Source organism: Saccoglossus kowalevskii, chromosome 21, assembly GCF_978046115.1.
Source record: "Saccoglossus kowalevskii chromosome 21, keSacKowa6.1, whole genome shotgun sequence".
Classification (NCBI taxonomy): Eukaryota; Metazoa; Hemichordata; class Enteropneusta; family Harrimaniidae; genus Saccoglossus; species Saccoglossus kowalevskii.
The window spans coordinates 17,073,034-17,094,327 of record NC_140661.1 but is presented as its reverse complement, the minus strand read 5'-3'; the positions used below and the strand labels follow the sequence as shown (position 1 = coordinate 17,094,327).

The window sequence follows — 21,294 nt, the reverse complement described above, 5'->3', positions numbered from 1 at the left end:
AATCCCCATCAGATCCTGGAATGACCGAGTTGTTTTTTCAAAAGATACTGAGATACATGCATTTGTCTTTATCCTAAAAGATACTTCACAGTCTCGTTGTGTGCGCAATCGCGGTGTTGCATCGATCGTGGAATATGCAGGCTCCGTACATTCATTTGCATATGAATATGATCCCGGATTAATAATACACTCTTATTAGTAGTGGTTGGAAGAATATTTGGTAATATAAATGGCTAGCACGATGGCGCTGACGTCAACAATGTTACAGTAATGAAATCGCTTATTATCGCAAAATTGCCTACACCTATACTCATTAAAACGATAGCGACCGACACAAAGTGGGGTGTAACAGACCGAACTTTTACTTATATATTACAGAGATGTATGACTTTGGTTTCAACACCTTGTCAGTTTTTTAAAATCATCTTTTATTGTCGTCATTGCAGTTCTTTAGTCATATCTTGCTATTATGGTATTTGGCTAATACCAAAATTCGACAGTATTTTTCAAGTTGTATTCTAAAGCGGCGTTACGGCATGAATGCATATCAGAAATAAGTACACTTCTATTAAACGTCGCGCGCTCTAGCAAAAAGTTGATACAGTGACGTCACTGTGACGTAGATGGGGACAAATAACGTCGTTCAAAGCGTATATCTTGTTCGTTCGTTTTTCAACGTCACCATTTGTTAATGCAAAACGACTACAATTGACAAACACAGCGACATACATTGCTGCAAAACATCCATTCGCGTCACAGAATCGCTTACTTGCCAGAGGGCGTGTCACAAAGAAGCAGCTGTTACCACCCCCTGTCAGCATTGCCAGAGCCTCTTCTGGGCACAGATTGGCCTCACCAGCCACCTGCGGACCCACAAAGCTAGTTCACCCCGACCCCAGGATCACTAGATGGTCCTAGTCGTATCAACGGACTAGCAACACGGAGCAACCTTCCCCGTAATAACTGGATATATGATAGCTCAGGACATGTTGTTTCGGCATATATATGATCCACACTATGTTGAATTTGTAAAATATCGTGATGTATGGTACTTTATGCTCTCAGCTATACAGGCAACATTTGAATTGATATTATTGTCTAAAGTCACCAGACAATTGAAAATACAATTTATTAAACTATTTGACAAACGAATGACTAAATAAACTGCTTTAATTTTTTACATGGAGAGGACGTTTTAATTATACATATCTACATTTTCTCTCTTTTTTGAATCCGGTACAGTGTACTGTGACAATTTTAATTGTAATGAAAAGTAAATACTAACAGACTACCAGCCGAGTATAGCAACTGCGGTGAAAGTTGCCATGTTGAACGGGTATGCTGACATGGAAAGAGAATAAGATGCCATTTCTGTGGTGAAGAAGGTCACGAGGAGAAATTCCGTCCAATCAGAAGAGCTTAATGTTTTGGCCAAGAAGATAGTGCCGTCTCAGAAAGAAAAGACTGTTAACACTGAGACAAAATGTATTAATGGTGATAAAGAATGTACACTAAACACTGCCAGTAAATCACCGAACGACTTTGAGGGAAAACACAGAGCTTATATAAGACTGTTAAATCACTGACTAATAATGATGTTTTCCCATCCAGGTGTGCTAAAAGCAAGAAGACCATTACCAAAATTGGGTATAATAACATAAGCGGACTCAAATCCAAAAAAACTAGTATCTAGGTTATTACACAGTGAGAATATTTTGATTTTTGGTATTTGTGATTTTTTTCTAAAAAGAGATGATGTAGTGCAAATTCCAGAATACAACTTTGTACATAAATACGTGGAGCTAAAGGTGGGGGTATTGTATTTCTAATCCATAATTCAGTTGTTATTCAAATGAATGTGTTTGTGAATGTGAATGAATTTGTATAGTTTATTTTCATGTTGAGTGTAAAAATAAGAATTTAGTCGATGAGCTATATCACTAGTTATTAGTAGATGTATTAACCCTTGAAAATCAAGGTAATGAAAATATTCTGTTGATGGGCGACTACAATGATAGAGTAGATGATTTTATTCAAAATGATGATATTACTAGGAATTACAATGGTAGAAAATTAATCGACCTTTGTGAGGATTCTGGCCTAACCTTAGCACATCACAATGTGCTGAAGGTAAATTTACCTGATTTAGAAATAATCAACAATCTATTATTGATTACTTCTTGATTACTAAATCTATTGAAGATATTTCACAAAAATTCTTAATAGACAACAACTCAAACTACCATCTATCACAACGTGATCACAACGTTATGATTTTAGATTTAGACCTGGATCCAGGAGAATCACTAATCCCAAATAATAAGAAAGCATGAAAATTAAATTATAACAAAGATTGGAAACCATTTCAACAAGGGATAATATATTCATTCAGGGAATGGGGGAAAAGGATAAGGTGAAAAACTTAAATGATCTGTGGGATGAATGGAAAATTAGCTTACTTCAAGTTGCAAACAAATGTATTAGCAAAAAAGTTGGGGGATACGAGAGGTAAAGGATGGTGGGATAAAGAAATTAATGATGCCATCAATGAGAGAAGGGATGCCTGTAGAAAATACAGACACTGGGCAAAATTATCTGTAGATACAAGGAAAGCAGCAGACGGAGATCAACTCTGGTCCACCTATATTGACCTGAAAAGTAAAACACACAATTTAATAAATAATAAAATGCTGGAGTTTAAAGTAAAACGTAGTGTAGATATAGCTAAAACAAAGGGGAAGGTCTTCAAAAATGTTTTGGCAAGAGTTAAAGGGACCAAAAAATATTAATAAACACAAATTAATAATGACACTCTAGGTAAAAGTAGACACATGACAACGAACCATACAGTAATTAAAAATAACCTAAAACATTACTGGAACACATTAGGAAAAATGAACAAGGCTGTAGTTGAAGACAAAAATAAGACAGATTTCCATAAAAAAAATATTAGAAAGGTTAAAAATAATTAGGAAAATACAATCCACTGTGGAGAAGACACTAATAATACTGCAGAAATTAATACAATCACAATAAACCGAGACGATGTTCAAAATGCAATAACATTCTGTAAAACTGGTAAAGCGTGCGGCCCTGATGACATCGTCAATGAATTCAGTCATGTCTGAATAATAAAAAAATTCCAAACGATTGGACACAAGGGGATGTAAAACCAATTCACAAGAAAGGTGACATAAAAGATTTAAATAACTATAGAGGCATTACTCTAAACTCAGCCGTATCCAAAGTTTATGCAAACATAATTGAAACAAAATTAAATTGGGGAGAACATTTTTGCCTCTAAAGGTATTGTGCCACACCGCAAATCAATCAAGAAATCAACTTATGTTGCCTTCCTTGATTTTTCGAAAGCTTTCGATAGAGTTTGGAGAGATGGGCTGAGAGTTGCATTATGGAATGTAGGAATTACGGGAAAAGTTTGGGACATCATTGACGATATGTATGATGAAATTATAATGAAAAAGAAATAGATTACTTTGAAACAACTGAAGGGGTTAAGCAAGGATGTGTACTTATTCCCTTATTATTTTCAATTTATAGCAATGAATTTGCGAAAATGCTGCATGATTCAGACCTTGGGATGAAGGTTGGAGAACAAGTAATCCTCGGACTTTTCTGGGCAGATGACGTTGTTCTCATCGCAAACAATGCAGTGGGATTACAAAACATGCTGAATATAGCAGATATATTTGCAAAACAATGGAAACTAAGTTTTAACCAACCTAAATCTCAAATAATGTACTTCGGTAAGAAAATTCATAAAACAGGCACATTTTGGAAATTAAGAATTTTTATTAGAAGAAACAAACACATATAAATATGTAGGCTTTATTATTTCTAAAAATCTTAAAGACCATGCACAGTTCACTGGAATTTATAAGAAAACGATGAAACTAATAGCGTATTGTAAATCAATTATAAATCAACATAATAGTTATAATAGATTTGAATATGGTGATGTATTGTGGCACAATATAATAATGCCATCCATTAGCTATGGGTATGGTGTATGATTTTTGGAAAGTAAGAAGGCATAAATAAGTTGAAGAGCCTACAATACGAATTTGGCAAATTTCTTTTCAAAGTGAATAGAAATGTTGCAGGCACAGCTGTATTTAGGAGATTTAGGATGGGCAGATTTAGTCTATATTCTTGATAAATTTGGAATACAGTACTTAAATAAATTACAATAGCAGGTGGATCAACGTTGTTTTTATAGAGTTACATAAATCCCAGGAAAATAACTTTAAGCTTATCTGAAATTGGACAAAATATATAAACAAAATTCTTGTTTCTAATGGACATGTTTATGGAACTGAAACACAGACTAATAAACAGTGGATCAAAAGCTTTCATAAAATAGGTGAAGAGAATGAACTGAAACATTTTACAGATAAAATAAATAACAACAATTATATTAAGGATCTATATGATCATTATGGCATACCATTAATGTTTAAGGTTCGGTCTAACGCACTGAATTTAGAAGGAAATAAACTTAAATGGGTAAATTACAGAGGGAATGGCATTTGTAAGTTGTGTCATGGTGGCATAGAAGATGTATATCATTTCCTATTTCTATGCAATGCAACATTCCACTTAAGAAATAAATTTTACTCTGATTTAATCAAAATAGTCTCAAATATCGATGAAGGCCAAACACTAACGAATTGCCTTCTCTCAGGGGGATGAATTTCAAGTTTAATTTGCTTTTTGGTGACATTCCACGGAATATGAATTATGAGTTGGGGGACATTGTTTTTAAAGAAGTACGACAGTTTCTTAAACATCTTTGTAACACGGAAATGAAAGTAGTATGAATTCAGCATGAGATCTATTGTCAATTTATTTTTTTTCAGTTTCAGATATGTATGATTTTTTTCTTTTCTTTTCTTTTCTTTTCTTTTGTTGCCGTTCCGAATGCTTTATAAATATTATTATTATTATATTTTATAGCTGATCATATATGAAATTATACATAGTTGAATCCGTTGAACGTATTCGAGAGTAGTATTATGAGACTACGTTTCAACGTAAACCTATTTATTGAAATACATTCAGTGAGAATAAAAATCACGAAAATTGCCATATAGGAACTAAAGCACCAAGACCATCGGATGTTATTTTAATTTGATGTAATATTTTTGTGAAGGTGACAAAATTTGGATCACATTTCTGGGCGTTTTTGCAGGCGAAATATTAGAGTCTGACAAACATATTTTTTACAAATATAATACGTACATTGCATATTGGAATGTTTTTCTCTTATGGTGGAGCGCACAATTACGTCTTCGCGCATTGAAGCTAGAAAGAAGGCTGTTCTGTTTATTGGACGCGTGGCTTCTATATGACTTTTTGTAAATCAGTTAAAGTAGTTTTAGCACAGGTTTGAAATTTGAGTGATTTGCTGTTTTGAATATCTACATTTAGTTGATATCAGTGATAGAAATATTAGTCTCTGTGTAACGCTCGTACGCTAATTAAACATAACACAAACACCTTAGTTGATATTTTTGTAAGACTGATATTAATTATAAGATAATTAAACTTTTGATCATAGAATTACAGAAAGATCTGAGACACTTGTATTCAGACTGAATAACACCAATTACTCGGATTATGCAATGACACTAGCTTGTTATAACATAACAAGAACGTTTATTTCGAAATGATATCGATGGAAGAGTAATATTTATGCTGATTATCGATAACCGTGAGTGGCCGTAACTGCAAATTCGCGTCCACTGACGCGATTACACTTCATGCCTAATTAGCAAGAATAAGCATATGTGTCGTACACATGGCTCCGTAAAACTGCGATGTCTCTGTCATTTTAAGTCTCGACTTGGCAACGTGAGAAAGAAAGGTTATCACCTGATAGCACTCATTCATATGGTTGGTTGTCACTCGTATCAACCTGCAGTAACATAATATGCATATATTGAAATGTACTGCACTGCTTTATTACGGGGAACAGCCATTATAATGAATAGTTGGACAATAAAGAACAACAATAACATCCAAACATCTCGTCACTGTCGAGTCTATGTTTGACTCATGATCAATAAAACATAACTAAAGCCAATCATGTGTACATACAAATCTCTCGAAAACACCTCAGTATGTCACGTCAAATTGTGGTTATTATATATCGTGGCAACAATCTGCAACACACTGCACATTGTCGATATTACTATTATGCGTGTCGGTATATCTGTCTGTGTCATTAATGAGATCCGTGCTAGGCAGCAAAGATTCAATCGTATTCTAGTTGTATTGAATTCATTCACACATGTATCCGTATTAATCAATGGAACCTCGTTAGGTAACGGAATTTTATTCAGAAAATAATGATTTAGAAATTTGGCATGGATGAATATCTATTGAAATATTGTGAGAACGGCGCAAGGCAATTTCAATTTTTGTTTTCAATTAGGATTGCTTCGCCTTGTTGTCGACATAATATAGAAAGGTATTAATGAAACTTGTTTTTGCTATGTATTGGTGAAATTACGTCGAACGTGAAGATTTCTTTGAAAGATGAGAGTATTTATGTTTGCATTAAAATGTTCTACAATATCTTGTATATATTATAACTTTTAATAATGTGACCTCATAATCATACTTGAATCAAGAATTCTTATTTCCCGAATTGTCGAAGTTGTATATTCAATATATTTAAACAGTTTTACTTTACGATTTTAATTTTGTATAGTTTCATCAGAATTGATTTTTGCTCTAAGAAATCCGACTTAAAACTGGTGTGCCCGACGAATTGTAAAGACAATGCAAAGAGGAGACAACAGTGAGCACAATGACAACAAATAATAATAAGAGAATAACATACTCAACTAAATTGAATTTTTGCTAAAATATATTATCGCAAACATCATTTTATTTTATTGAAAACGCACTCAGTCATTCATCAATTGTACGACACTCCCGGATGTAGATGCTCCATGTTTTGTACGAATACAGTCAGGAATGCAATAATTGGAAGACGGGTAATAAGGTTATAATGAATCCATGACACAATGATATTCAATGACTTATACAGTAACTAAGCTACTCATTTTCAAATTCACTTTTCAATTTCACGCAAGATATTGAGTACTTTGGCGCACGAATGTGTGTATATATTGCTACAGTTGTTTTCAATTTTCTCCTATAATAACTTACACAAATAATTTCATAGCAATTATATATATATAAATATATAAGTGAATCGACCCATTTTGTTATTATTGGCCGTATATAATGAAGGCAAGTATATTATATAATCGTTTTGTATGAACCATTGTCACCACCAAACACTAATCAAAACATTAACGCCAATAACGATTTCACAGTATGAGCGAAAAACATAATTACTTCTCGCAGGGGGCTTTTTGTGACGTAAAACTTCCGTTATTTGGCTTTTGTACATGGGGTTAAGGTGCGAAAATACAAATGTGATTCAATGTGTGTTGTCAGCCTGCATATATGCAGAAGCACGGAAACGAAAGCTCTCTTTTATACCAGGTATGTACTAGTCTAATGTATTATTCTAAATCACTATATTGCGCCATATTTGTTAATAGCGTAGAACTCAGATAGTAAATATATGGATAGTATTCGACTAGAGAGGCTCACAGTTTGTTGATCGTTTCCCAGCCGCATTAGTAACAAGATAGTAAGAGTCGACAGAGCTCCGTGTCGCTACGAGTGTGCACGACTGACGGGACTACACGCAGTGTGATTTATTGTTTCCTGTTCGTACTGCGATATACGAGAACATCCATATTGTAGTTGTACCGCCGTGTTATCGCAAATCCGGTCATATAGAAGTGATGGCCTATTTGAAAAGCGAATGCAATCAGTTTGGTTTCATATTGCCTGCATTTATAGGTTTGTTGTGTATGTGTACTTAGCTGCCGTCATTGTGCACGCCATCAACAGCACATTGAGATGCAACTGGACAGTTCCGGTAGACGACGTTAGCGAGTAGATGATTTGGGTTTAACTAATTGTAAATAGTTGTCGAATATAAACAAAAAACGAGTTAAAGAAAGATAATTCAAACATAATATCTATTCTGACTATTTTTTTTTGCCCGTTTGCGGTGCTTGTGTTGCAAATTGTAACAAATAGTGCTATGACAATGTATGTTATATAGTACAATTTGTGCTTTTAAGTTGTGTTTTGTTGTACAGTATTGGTGCCTGCGGCTCGTGTGAGCAAAAAAAATCATATGAGAAATCTCACCTAGGCTACTTATGTGTGGATTTCTTTTTCTCATATCATATCAAAACAGAGAACACAAACTTGATATATGTTTACAGTAGATGCGAGCCAGCTCAACTTAGTGGAAGTATTGCTCAGTATTACAAAACGTACTCACTATCATCCACTCAATGTAAGAGTGCCAATCAGATAGAATGTCCATATCAGTATATACTTTGGAACGCACTGAATAACAAAAAATATTTGAACAAATACATATTTACTTTAACGGCTGACAAAAGCAAAGCTGCCATGGTTCTAGCACGCGCACGATGACAATGCTGCCAACACAAACTCCGTGGCAAGTTCGCTGCCGAATGATTTAGCACTTCAGTAAGCGCGACATCCATTATAATGCTTCCAAGAGGTTCTACACCCAATAATATTTTGAATTAGTAGTTTGTCTAGTCTGTCATTATCGACATTCCCAGCTGTACGGCATTCGCTATTTCGGTGGCCATGTTTTTATTAACGTTGTGTTGACGGTGCCTGCAGTAACACTTTTTGCAGTTCCACCTCGTATGTTACGCATAGCACTGCCGATCATGTGAATAAAATCTGTATGGTAAAGCATATATACAAAGTGTGGAATCGATTTGATCCCATACTGGTGGTCTCACACGGCCTGTGGTGCGAGAATAAAACCAACCATGAAAATACAATTTCATAAAGATCTATTGCTCAACTGTAAATCTGAATGATGATGAAAGAAATTAAAAATAAAATATTTAATTATATTTTAATTCCACCTTTGCACTATATTCAAAAAGAACCACATCACTCAAATATAATGATTATTGCCAGTTTGCTCACGTCTCAGGGAAAAATAATCAAAGGCCAACTTTTTTAATATGGGTCACAGTCTTCATATATAGTAAATTACACTGCCCGTTTGTAATCATGTTCGCTTCGCTGATCATAAACATACATTTGACAAAGATCAATCAGGACAGCTCTAAACAAGTGTTGTTCATTGAACACATGTACCGCTGAGCCATCCAATTCAGTGGCGTTGAAAATTCATTAACCTTACCTTGAGAACTATCAGACATGCCTGAATGCGGCGGGAAAACAATCCCTTGACAGATTTGAAAGGCATTTGGGACTAAATATTTGTTGTTGTTGCTTATACATTACAGCCGGTTAAGTCTGTGCCACTGTCGGTAATAATAAGTTATTATTTCTAAGGTTAAAATAATCAAGTTCGTCCCTCTTAAAACTAGAGTTAACCTTTTCTAGCAAGCCGTTAAAATATTGGCAACACAATTATGCCTAGTCTGATTAAAAATCATATCCGCGCATGTCAGAGATCAAATTATGCACTTGCAAACCTGCTCTGTGACAGTTTGCCACGAATTTTGAGTTACAATGGTTAAAACAATCTGTCTGTTATTGTCTCGGGCCATGTGGTTAATGCATGTGCTGTCACATTGGTTTCTGGGACTTTCTGAAAGAAAGTCATATCTGTACTCCAGAGCCTATCATTCATACTAAAGAAGTTCGTGGGTGAATAATAGTTGTTCTAAAAAGCCTTTCAAAGTCAATATATACGTATACATATATATGACACATGACAGACAACGCAAACCTTATTTAACGGCGGGATGACCTGCCGGCCCAATAGGTGTTTACGGAAAATATGATAGGTATGGAATGCCTTGTAATGTTTTAATACTGGGGACGACACCCAATGCGATCATGCACATGCTTACCCGTGTGTGTAGATTACATCCTTAAAATACTCCAAGACAACATTTTGTTTTATATTTTGCTCTTGATTAACATCGATATCACTAAAGTGTACTTCCGCAAATGTCGCATTGATATCCCCATAACAGTGGTTTCAGTCGTTAACGATGTTTAGTACTGTATCCGTCGTATATAGCCCTTTAATAGCATGATCGCTTCACATTTAACTTTTTCTCATTAAGTCAGGCTTAGAGGCAATTGGACATTTTATTTTTTTACATGATATACTAAATACACTTATCATCTAATCTGAACATTTGATAGAAGTGAGCAATAATTGTACAAAATTGTTTTTACTTTGCGTTTGCTGATGACAATAGAAGTTGTTAAATATTATGTGTGAACATGTGTTAAAAATATGTTTACAATCACAATAGTACCTTCGCGATGTGTGGCTTTCGTTGCGAGTAGCTATAGTGGGGAGTAGGGCTTTGTCGCATCAACTGGTCCTTTCACTGTTGTTGAGAATTGAAGTTTTATATGTCATTAACAACTGGTGCTATTCTAAGATCGAATACTCCTCAAGGAGCTGTTAATTTGTCCTTATGATTTGTGCAGTTGTGCTCTGGGAGGAATTTCCCAAATAAGATCCGTGCTCTGATAATGCCGCTAATTTCTTAGATCAAGAAATATTTCCCCATTTATAGAGTGGGCGTTGCATCATGCATTCTTTTCATTATTAGTGTTGCATAAATATACTTGAATATTATAGTACAAAACAAATGTATAACACATCATTAGCAATAAAAAAAATGAATATATATATATTTATTTACAATTGAATGAAATTGCAATTATAAAATATTTCATCAGTGACACTTCTTGAGGGCGTATATTGCGGTCAGTGTTATTTACGAAAATATTTGTTCACAATGGCTTGGCAATTCCCACCACCAATAAGATATAATGTGTACATATTTCAATACTTACAGGTACACTACCAAAAATGAAATATTAATAAGAGAATTCATTATAGATCGTGTACAAAATAAATATATATTTTTCCTTGCCATAATGATGCATTTTTCCTATCTGTGTAACTACATGCAGAAATCCCAACAAATAAGATTAAAAGTTAACAACGATTTAAAAATATTATATTTACTGACAATTATTTTGTAGTTAAATGTGTATGTATACCATAGAGTTCATAGTATCGTTTTCTTACTGATTTGACTGCTTTGTGTACTTGGCAGTTTCCAGTACTGTACTCTTTAGCATAAATATCTGATTATTTGTAAGCATAAGGTTGTAATTGCAATCATTAGGGCCTAACTATGATTCAGGGTCCCATAATGATTATGTCCTGGACCGTTTACTAGTACTTAAGTAAAAATGCGAACAAAAACACGTCAGAATAGTAAAACAAACCTGAAAATGAGTTGCTTATGCCAGAAGAGCCGCAGAACCAAAACAATCTGTCAGCCTCCGCCGTTCACATCAGCGATACTTAAACAATAACACATGCTTGTGAGGGTAAAATCGTGATATTGCCCGAATGTGTTATTTATTTCATCACATCGAACAGACCTCTACCATTCACAATAACATCTACCATACATCACCCACACCCGCTCTCCCACAAAATAAAACACTTGTATTTGAAGTATGCACTATTTTATTTTATCTATTATAAGTTTCACATTTCGCAATAACATACATACATGCTGAAATAACTGCGAAATAAACTCAGTAAATATTATTTTCAGCCACGGATAAAAAGATTTAGTTACCGTGTTTCAGCAGTGTGGATCACTCAATTTATCGAGAATAATATTTTTGAAATGAATTGAGAAATTCTCAAACGCAAGTTATTTGATCTCCAGATAAAAATGTCAGAGCGCCGTGGAAGTGACTGAAATCACTTTCTCACGAACGTACCACACCTATTTCACAAGCCAACACAGCTTTAGAGTGTTTTCGGTTAGCATCGGCGTGGAACGCGTAGAAATGCTCACAGCGTAGAACGCGCTGCAGCGACCCCGGCTGCGACGTTTCAGTGGCGGCTTTGCCGTACATTTTTGCTTCATATAAAAAATACACTAAACATCAAAGCAGAGTACTTAATATCCATTCTGGCACGTTCGTTGTCTACTAGTATTTCGGATGGCTAAAGTTCCTTCAAAACCTCCAAAGCAACCCCAAAAACAACAGTGGCAGAGGCAGCACCAGTGCAGACAATATATCGCAATATCGTTTCAGTGACGTCATCCATGTGATATACCCATGTAATATCCACTTGGTGGGCAATATACCATGTAATACTAAAATTTATTGTCATTCAATGTCATGTGACCGAGTCTCAACCAATCACAGCATGCGTAACAGCAGTGAGATGTGATATAATTTTATATTGCATAGACATGAACACTAAATACAGCTACCCCGATCAGCAATCGAATCTCAATGAGTGATGAATCAATCTCCATGCCTGATGTAACTGGTAGTTGCATCTATTTGCTTAGTGGTCTGATAGTGAATGTTGTCAAGTTCGAGAGTGTGTTTTTACGTACAGTCTAGTGGTCAGTATTGCTACAATCAAAGACGCGTTGAACAGGAAGTTCATTTTTGGCTAGTGCCATTGTCAAATTTTGGAAAGTACAGGAGACGTTCCAGTAAGAAGTTGATATGCATATCAAACTCATTTATTGGCACAGAACATGTGCTATATTCAAAGGTCGGGGCCAAAAATAGGATAGATTATTTTTTTAGAGGCGCCCAGGGAAACCGAATTTTGGGATATGAATCACTCCAGCAACGAAGAATCAGTGATAATAAGCAGTGTGTAGAGATTATTTACCTCGGCGATACCTACGGCTATTGCGACCCAAGCGATATTAGTAAGATTCCGGGAAACGCTGTGACCAGTAAGGACCAAAACTTTGAGAATTGTTATGGAAGAAATGGGGTCATTTTTATTACAGAATAATCCGTTAATTTAATTGTATGTTTATTCTTCAAATTGTGTAGTAGTATCCTACCCTTCTATCTTCAATAATAGTTTGAGTGTAAACTCTCTACTATTTTAAAAATGTTAGTTAAATCTTTAAACGTTCAGAATGTTGCATAGAGGGTTTCAAAATGCATATTTAATGATCGTTGCAACACGAACACACGCGCCCCCAGCGACTAGATGAAAATAAAAATGACCAATTTCTAACAGAGGTCGGAGGTTAAGACAGGAAGAAAAGAATGTCTGTATTATATTAAATTTCAAGCAAGCTCATTGCGTTCTTTCAGTCGAAATATTTCACCCCCGCGCCACACATACACACGTATATTTTCGAATAGACGCTGCTTGTGAAGACGGTCAAACTAATCTTGTGCAACCAATCACAGGGCTGCAAAATGTTATGGTTTTATTATTAATTAGGTAAGAGTACGACAACATTTGTATTTGAAACTAACAAAAAATCGCCACATTATAAGTGAATTATTAAGTATTTCCCACTGTTCAATGTTCTACGTTTATCCGAGGATCAAAGTTCACACTTAAGTCATCATAGACAGAGTCGTAGCCAACGCTTTTTGTTTTGTTTACAATTCGTTTAACAAACACAACCTCAAAGGTTAAAGGTTAAACAAATTTGCAACAAATTGTCGGACAGGGTCACCATCTGACTCAATAATGCAGATGGTGTGCTTGTTTACGAATCTAATGCTGCTTGCTAATCAACTTAACTAGGTAATGATATCGGAGTCGATTCTTCACATCGCATTAACAACGAAATGATGTTTTCGCCAATCCGTGATTACTAATTGCAATGCAAATATTATGAACAAAGGTGCAAATGACGTCATGGTGCGTAATATTTTAATCGGTTCTAAATGTCATTGACCGACGCATTCGTTGTCTATAATTAGAGGTTGCCTAACTTGCAGATTGATTGCTATAATACTTGATACATCTTTCCGCGGCAAAATAAATCCGCCATTACTTAGATGGACGACGCCCAACAGCGATAGTCTAGTTTGTGGAATGGCGCACACAGTTTAATAAGTGTGTATTATCGCTTAATCTTTTAGGTTGTCTGAAATCTCAGCGGGCATCACGGTTTGATCAGTAACTGTTACTTAGCAAGCAACAGCACGACGAGGGACATTGACAACATCGTCACATCGGAGGTCAAACTGATAGATGCGCACGAATTGCTGACGCCAACAAGGGGATTAGTCGGAAGTGTGTTAACCATTGCAATGCATCGTGGGAACGTAGGATCGGTTCCACCTGATGTGGTCGGGGTCAGTACGGGACAGTACGTTCTACAACACTGACAGGTGTCTCAGGAAGTTTGAAAATGGCGTCGTCCAAGCTGCCATTGGTGTTAGTAATCATTTTAGGTTGCTGTGCAATACGTGAGTAAAGTTAATTTTCTGTCTCGTTGAAAAGGGATCACCTTTTTCTGCCCGAGTTTCTGAATTATATCCAGTCCAGAAGAGTTTCGCTCAGACGCAACTAATATTTCCATTACAGCGATGGAAATCCTATTTTAATTAAACGTGTGTTACAGTGTTTGATTAAAATCAAGAAAATAATTATAACAAAATGCGCTCAGAGAAGAAATTGGGTACAGTGTAGTAACGTCTTATCTAGTCTAGCTAAAGCATCAGTCGAGAATAAACGTTTAAACGAAAACATGTGCTACAGATTAAAATAGCCGAGTTAAAAATTGATTTTTCCATTCACTACGTTCAGATGTTTGTGATAAAACCGTGGACTGAGATAAACACTACTGACTTTGCCGCTCAAAGTGAATATGCCGCCATACTGTTGAGCCATTGGCTACGTAGCATCCCGTGTGGCAACCAGCTAGTATGATACAATTGAGATATTAATCGAGTCAAACTAACTCAAACGATTTCATCGTTTTACGCCTTGTCCATCATCCCCAAGGACAGTGTACAAACATGTACATGTATGAATCACGCCATGTAAGAATATATAAACCATGTGTTGTCATAACAGATATTTGTACACTGGAGTCTCAGAATTTTTGCAGAGATGCTCGTCAGCGACAACCGTTGTTAGCGTTCACAAACGCCACCGTGCACTACCGTGTTTTAGGCACGGCTGTTAACGTGTGCAAGTTTAGAAGCCAATAGACAAAATATTTAAAACTCCTCTTTGCCACGTCGAAACAATATTAGTTGATTCAAAACTACGAATACAACTAAATTGGGGTGTTTCTTGACATTAAATACTGCTGTGGTGAATCACTCTGAGACCGATTGTTCAAGACATTTATTAAACTTACTATTTTTAAACAGAATCCTGTTGGGAGTAAAACGTCCCACGTAAGACCAGGCTTTGACAGCATATACGATCGCAAGTCTCTAGACAATATTCGAAATATAAGCTTTTTTTTTTGACTGGACGACAAAAATATATGATATCACCAAAGCTTCGTGAAGAATGGAATAAACCATATAATTTCCCCAGGCATTGAGCGACAAATAATGTCATTTATACAGGCACCAGTAAACCAACTTTAATATGAACGGCCGCAAGGATTTAATTGCAATTATTTCTCAGAAAGCAAATAAGGCAGATTCATGATATAATTTTTGCGAGCGAAGTCGTCATTAGCCCTGATACGTTTTCATTGTCTTTTTTTCTGTTATCACGATGATTAGCCCATTACTGAAACCAAAAACGAGTGTGTCCATTTCCCTCCTTTACTTAACGAGATACATTTCTTGAGGGAATGTAATTTTGTTTAGTGCGGGATCATATGTCAAAATCGTTTCATTTACGAGAAAAACTGATGAAATTCTTTTATTGTACTCACCGACTTTTCTGTAAGTTTGCAGCTGGCTACCGGCTATATATACATGTGTACACCGTTTTTAAATGATGGGTTTATCGTCGGTGATCGATGATTGGAAATGATGTGCGGTGAATGCACGGTCAAAGGTCGAACATGAGTGCAACTACCATACTGATTCCAACATCGATATACTGCTACAGTATCGCGAAGTTCAATCCCTGATATAACATTTTTAGAATTTCAAGGAAAAAAACAAATAACCGACAATGACATTTCGTGAACTCTGTACTGTGTGTGCGTCTCCGACATAATAACATAATTTCCCCTATGATTGAGACGGTAAATACGAGTATATACAAATAAACCACTACATGCTTTTAACGTAATGAGGAATGTATTGTTCAAAATACTATTATGACTGTCTTTTCAATAACAAATACATATTCAAGCCAATAGCAATTCAACTCCAATGCATTCATTTCCAATTCTCACAACAGTGGTAGCGTGTATGTTGCGGTCAATACATTTGATATATTTCCTTCCGCTACACATCGAGGTGTATGCTAACATTTTCTGAGTCCATAAGCAGTTTTAATCCTCAAAGCGGGAGGGTCGTACCTGCGCATGCGTCAGATGGCCATATCGTGTCATTGTTTACAAACAAGCGTCTACCCATGAGCCTTTGCGTTTTTAACGTGTGTTGTCATCGTCCTGCTTTGAGTAATTAGCTAAATTTGTATCACGATCGAACAAGACGTAACGCCACATGGTATTAACGATGAATAACAGTGTCTTGGGATGTAATTGAATGACGCCAAGTGCATATAGTTAGTGTAACGTCTTACACACTGTGACACAGACACGTACTGTGTGTCCTTGAACGCTATAATGATTATCCGCATCTAATTTTATCCGTACTTCGTTTGTAATTATTTTAAACCCGGAAGCTAATTTTACTAATCCATCTTTAAAATATGGATATTAATTAAATTTTGCCAATTACCGCAATTACTTGACTGCGTAGAACATGTCCAATCATGAGTTACTTAGTTGTGAGGTTGTTTTCAGCTAGTTAAACATATATACAATTTGTGTAAGTGTTAATTTCACATATTGAGTAGACCATTTATTATTTTTAACAGTCACTTTATGAACAAACACCTATATGTCGTCGTGGAAGTTGACCTTTATGTTAATATAGTATAATAAATACGTGCGTTTCGCATTCCTTTTTCCAATTATTAACCAAACAATCAATACCCGTGCTGTTACTGTATCGTAAATCATTTTTTATTTTGTGACCCCTGTTTAACACATACTTAGAAACAACAGTGGTATAACCGTGAAATAATGATATTTTGTTTGATTCAGCAGAACAAACGAAATTATTTATTATGTGAAACTTTTGTGACATTCAAAAAGCGAAAAAACAACAACAATTCATTTCATGTGATGTGTGGTTTAAACAACGAAACAAATATGAATTCAATCGATTTTCTTTTTTTTATCTAAACGCGAGGTTCCCGAATACGCATATATTTTGTTAAGATTTTCAAATAGGTCGTATTAAAATTACGTCATTCGTCAAACACGTTCCATGAACCACTGAATTTAGCTATATTTCGATTTACAGTTGTAAAATATCATGAACAAAATATAAACAGACATATCTGTAAATTCTCTGTTGACAAAAAATAAGCATACTTAATATGGTTCGATGACACAGAGGTTGGCATATTCGCCTCGCGTCGGGAAGGTTGTGGCTTGAATTCCCGACTGTTTAATCGAAACACTTTGCACATGTACTTGTAATTATCACCAAAATGAGAAAACTGAAATTGAGTGTCTCTACGATTATGACAATTAATCATTTAGCGGACCACTAATTATTCATCGAAGCACAAATGAGTATTAATGAGTGCTATTGTGCCAAGCAATGTTTCAAAGTAAAAAAGAATGTTAGACATGTCCCAGTCATTTCGTTGTCTACATCGTACTTCTATTTTGAAATTTGTCGTCAAGGAACCGAAAAGTGTTCTGAAAATTTCTGGCGATTTCCAAGTTGATGTTGTTAACATACAATTGCTTGCCTCATGCGTGTTGCCATGTTATCGACGTTCGAAACATAGTAGCACGTACACGATTCAGTGAGTTGCTCGCGCCATAATAGTGAACTATCGGTGTTGATATTTTAGGGTTTTATGCACACATTTCTGATTCGTAATAATCAACTTACCCGTGCTTAAAATGTTAATATCATCCCCGCTTGTTTGTGCATTTATCTTTGCTTAGTTCGTATCGCTGACGTAATTATAGTAAATTTGCATGAACCTTGGGTTATTGTAATTTATTCCTTTCCATCTCGTTCAATCAGCCTAGCCTTCTCGAATATGCGTGATGGCAATAATATATGCGTACTTCAAACGGTTCTATACGCGCGAATCATCATCAGTAGGGCAAGGCAGATTTGCATACAAAATTTCATATTTGAAGTTCTTTAAAACTCAATAACTAAATAAATTCTACTATTTTATCATAGACTAGGAAACATTCTGTAGTCTATGGTTTTATGCATACATAAAAGAAATTGAGAGATGTTTTTTATAACCATCATTTTAGCGTACAAAATGAAACCAAATAATACATGTCTTTGATGGCAATGCCATTGGTTATATTTACTGTCCACAGCCCAGATTTCGTGCACACATTCACGTGTAATTATCAGAGAATTGTAACCACGTAGATATTATTGTGAAGAAACAGTTGGTAAATGTATGTTTTATGGAGCACAATTGTAACAATTGGCAACCGTATTCGATATATATAAAACAAACAATGAGCAAACAAAAGTTATTTGTGCGTTTCATGATAGACGATAAGACGTATATTTTTATTAGCGTTTCCCCATCTTTATATAGCCACGAGATTCCATTTGCCGTGGAAAAAAAACAACTTTGTAATGATTAGAGAACACACTCCACTGCCTATATAGCTTATGACTCTTGTGTTATTAGACAAACATCTGTCTAACTAAAACCAAAAGCTATTCACTCGAGACTTCGAGTATTAGCACAGTGAGAGGAAAATAAATTGTTCGTGGCCAAGGTACTCTAAAAAGGGTAGTGAACAGACTAGAATGTATTACGTTACTAGTCATTAAAATAACGTGGTCGCCATGGTTACATGCTAGCGTGTTTAAAAGCTGTCTAGACTTCAGGTGAAAATCGTAAATGAGACTCACAAAAACAATATTTAATGTATCGACTATAATTCGATATTTTTATTACTGGTTATGCATAGCAATCTTTGGCCTGTGTACACGTCATTAAATTAGAGTTGGTGTCTCGCTTTTGTTTGAGATGGACTAGATGAATGTTAGATCGCCATAGTCTCACCCACTGCGTCGTGTTAGATATGTGTTTGATGACCCAGAGTTTTGTTTTAGATTTGTTGCCATAGAAGCACGTTTACCACCGTTTCCATGCGACTGTAACAGTCTAACACGCAATACACCCATAATCCACAAGTCGTGCTCATATGACGTAATAACTCCCGTATGTGGATTTTGTTCACTGGCATATACATGCATTACGAAAAATGAAAATACGCATACCGCCGACACACGACAATTACGTAGATTACACGCCAAGCAATATCCGTGGACATATAGAATGGGTTCTCAACTTAAATTATCAACGACCCATAATAATTTGACCTTGGTGATATTTCGAAATTTAATTTAACTTGCCAAAAAAACAAAAAACAAAATCACTTAAGTGTTTACGTGACGATTACTAAACGCGACATTTGGGATAACTCACTGTATAATGGTTTCGACAATCGTCTGTTAATTTAAAACTTTGATTGCTTCGAGCGTTAACAGATTAAATGCTTAACAATGTGTATTTTACCATATATTTACGTCCACGATTTGTTATACAATAGAGCAAACCATAACAAAAACGAACATCATTGTCAACAGACATTACCATCGATAACATTTCTGAAATATTATATATAATAACTTGATTATTGCAAATATGAAAGGAAAACATACTTAACGTAATAAGAAATGTATTCATAACTAAGGTCGTTTAGATTTTCAGTAGACTTTCTTCCATAATGTTATAAAAGAGTTCATGCTGCGGGAATTGCACGATCATTCCAAGTAGTGAGTCTCAATAATGTGAATATAGCGGTGAGCATAAACGAGGGTATGTGTGCATCTCTGAATCTCATTACGTGTTTAACGCGTGCAGACACAGTGTCGCTCGTAACATTACATCAACTGAAAAAAAAAAGTTATTTGCGTGGGCTTGTAACTGTACATCCTTTTCCGTTAATGTAAAATGGTAAATGCCTAAAAGCAACACGCTGCGCATTCGAGTTCCAAGCAAGCTGCCGTTTATTATCGGAATCTTCTGTGTTGCCTGGTCAACATGTGATTCCTGATTGTTTTCGCAATTACGATCCTTCCACTTACTACACTAACTCAAATTACAATCGATTATTTCAGTTACTCAGTTTCACACTGCTCACTATCCAACCTACTATAAATATCACAAAATACAATCCAATATTGCGCATAATATCGGTTTTTCACCATTCTATAGAAAATGATAGCGCTGTGAAGTCATCACCGATTAACCCTACTCTGATCGAATAGTTGTATATATCATTGAGGAAATACATTTGTGAGTTACGATAAACAAGCCGACTGTAATGAGCTTATAACGCCATTCCATAGTTTGGACTACTTTGATAGCACGCGTAGTGACTTTAGTAAATCATACGTAATATAAATTTCCAACAGTTTCGCCAAAGGATATGTATTCTGAATTCTTGCATAAGGTCAGTGATGTTCCCTACGACGTTGAGAGATTTATATCTATATACGTTCAATTATTTATCAGGTACAATCTTTCTTTTAAATCTTGCTAAACACTATATACGAATAAAAAAGAACAAACAAACACATTTTCAAATCAGTGAAGAATCTAGCAGTGTAAATGTTCTGTGTTTTAAATTAACCTAAACGGACCACCTTGAAAAACGAACTGAAAATTGTAATATTGTAATATATATCAACTTTCCTTTCTGACAGTGTTTTTGTTTTGTTTAGAAACTTGTTGTTATATACTCGGGGAGAAATATCGTATTGAAATACGCCTGTAAGCGTTCATAATCTACATTTGTGACTAAATAAAAAATAAAATATGTGAACGTGTTGAATCATATTAATAAGAAAGCAATGATTTATAAAGTGAAACCTAACAAAGGATGCATACGATGGCGAAAAATACACGCATGCACATGTTCGATTACAATAACCAGTTCGTTAAGACCAATATAATTGCCAATGAAACAAGAATATGCGTTTCAAAACGTAAAACTAAATCGGCATATGTAGTAGATAATCACCGATGTGCAACAGCCACTTATACCCGTACTAATTTTGCAAAGCTTGTGTTATAATCACCAATGTTGATCGTTG

General features: G+C 35.4%; 1 protein-coding gene across 1 annotated transcript in view; it reads left to right on the top strand.

Moving 5' to 3' along the window:
• LOC100368010 (uncharacterized) overlaps positions 1 to 21,294 on the top strand; it is a 59,176-nt gene that overhangs the window by 6,896 nt on the left and 30,986 nt on the right. The window contains exon 2 of the mRNA XM_002741927.4: positions 14,059 to 14,388. Within this exon, the coding sequence (XP_002741973.2) occupies positions 14,331 to 14,388 (58 nt within the window). The 5' untranslated portion in view covers positions 14,059 to 14,330. The remainder of the gene's footprint in view (positions 1 to 14,058; positions 14,389 to 21,294) is intronic.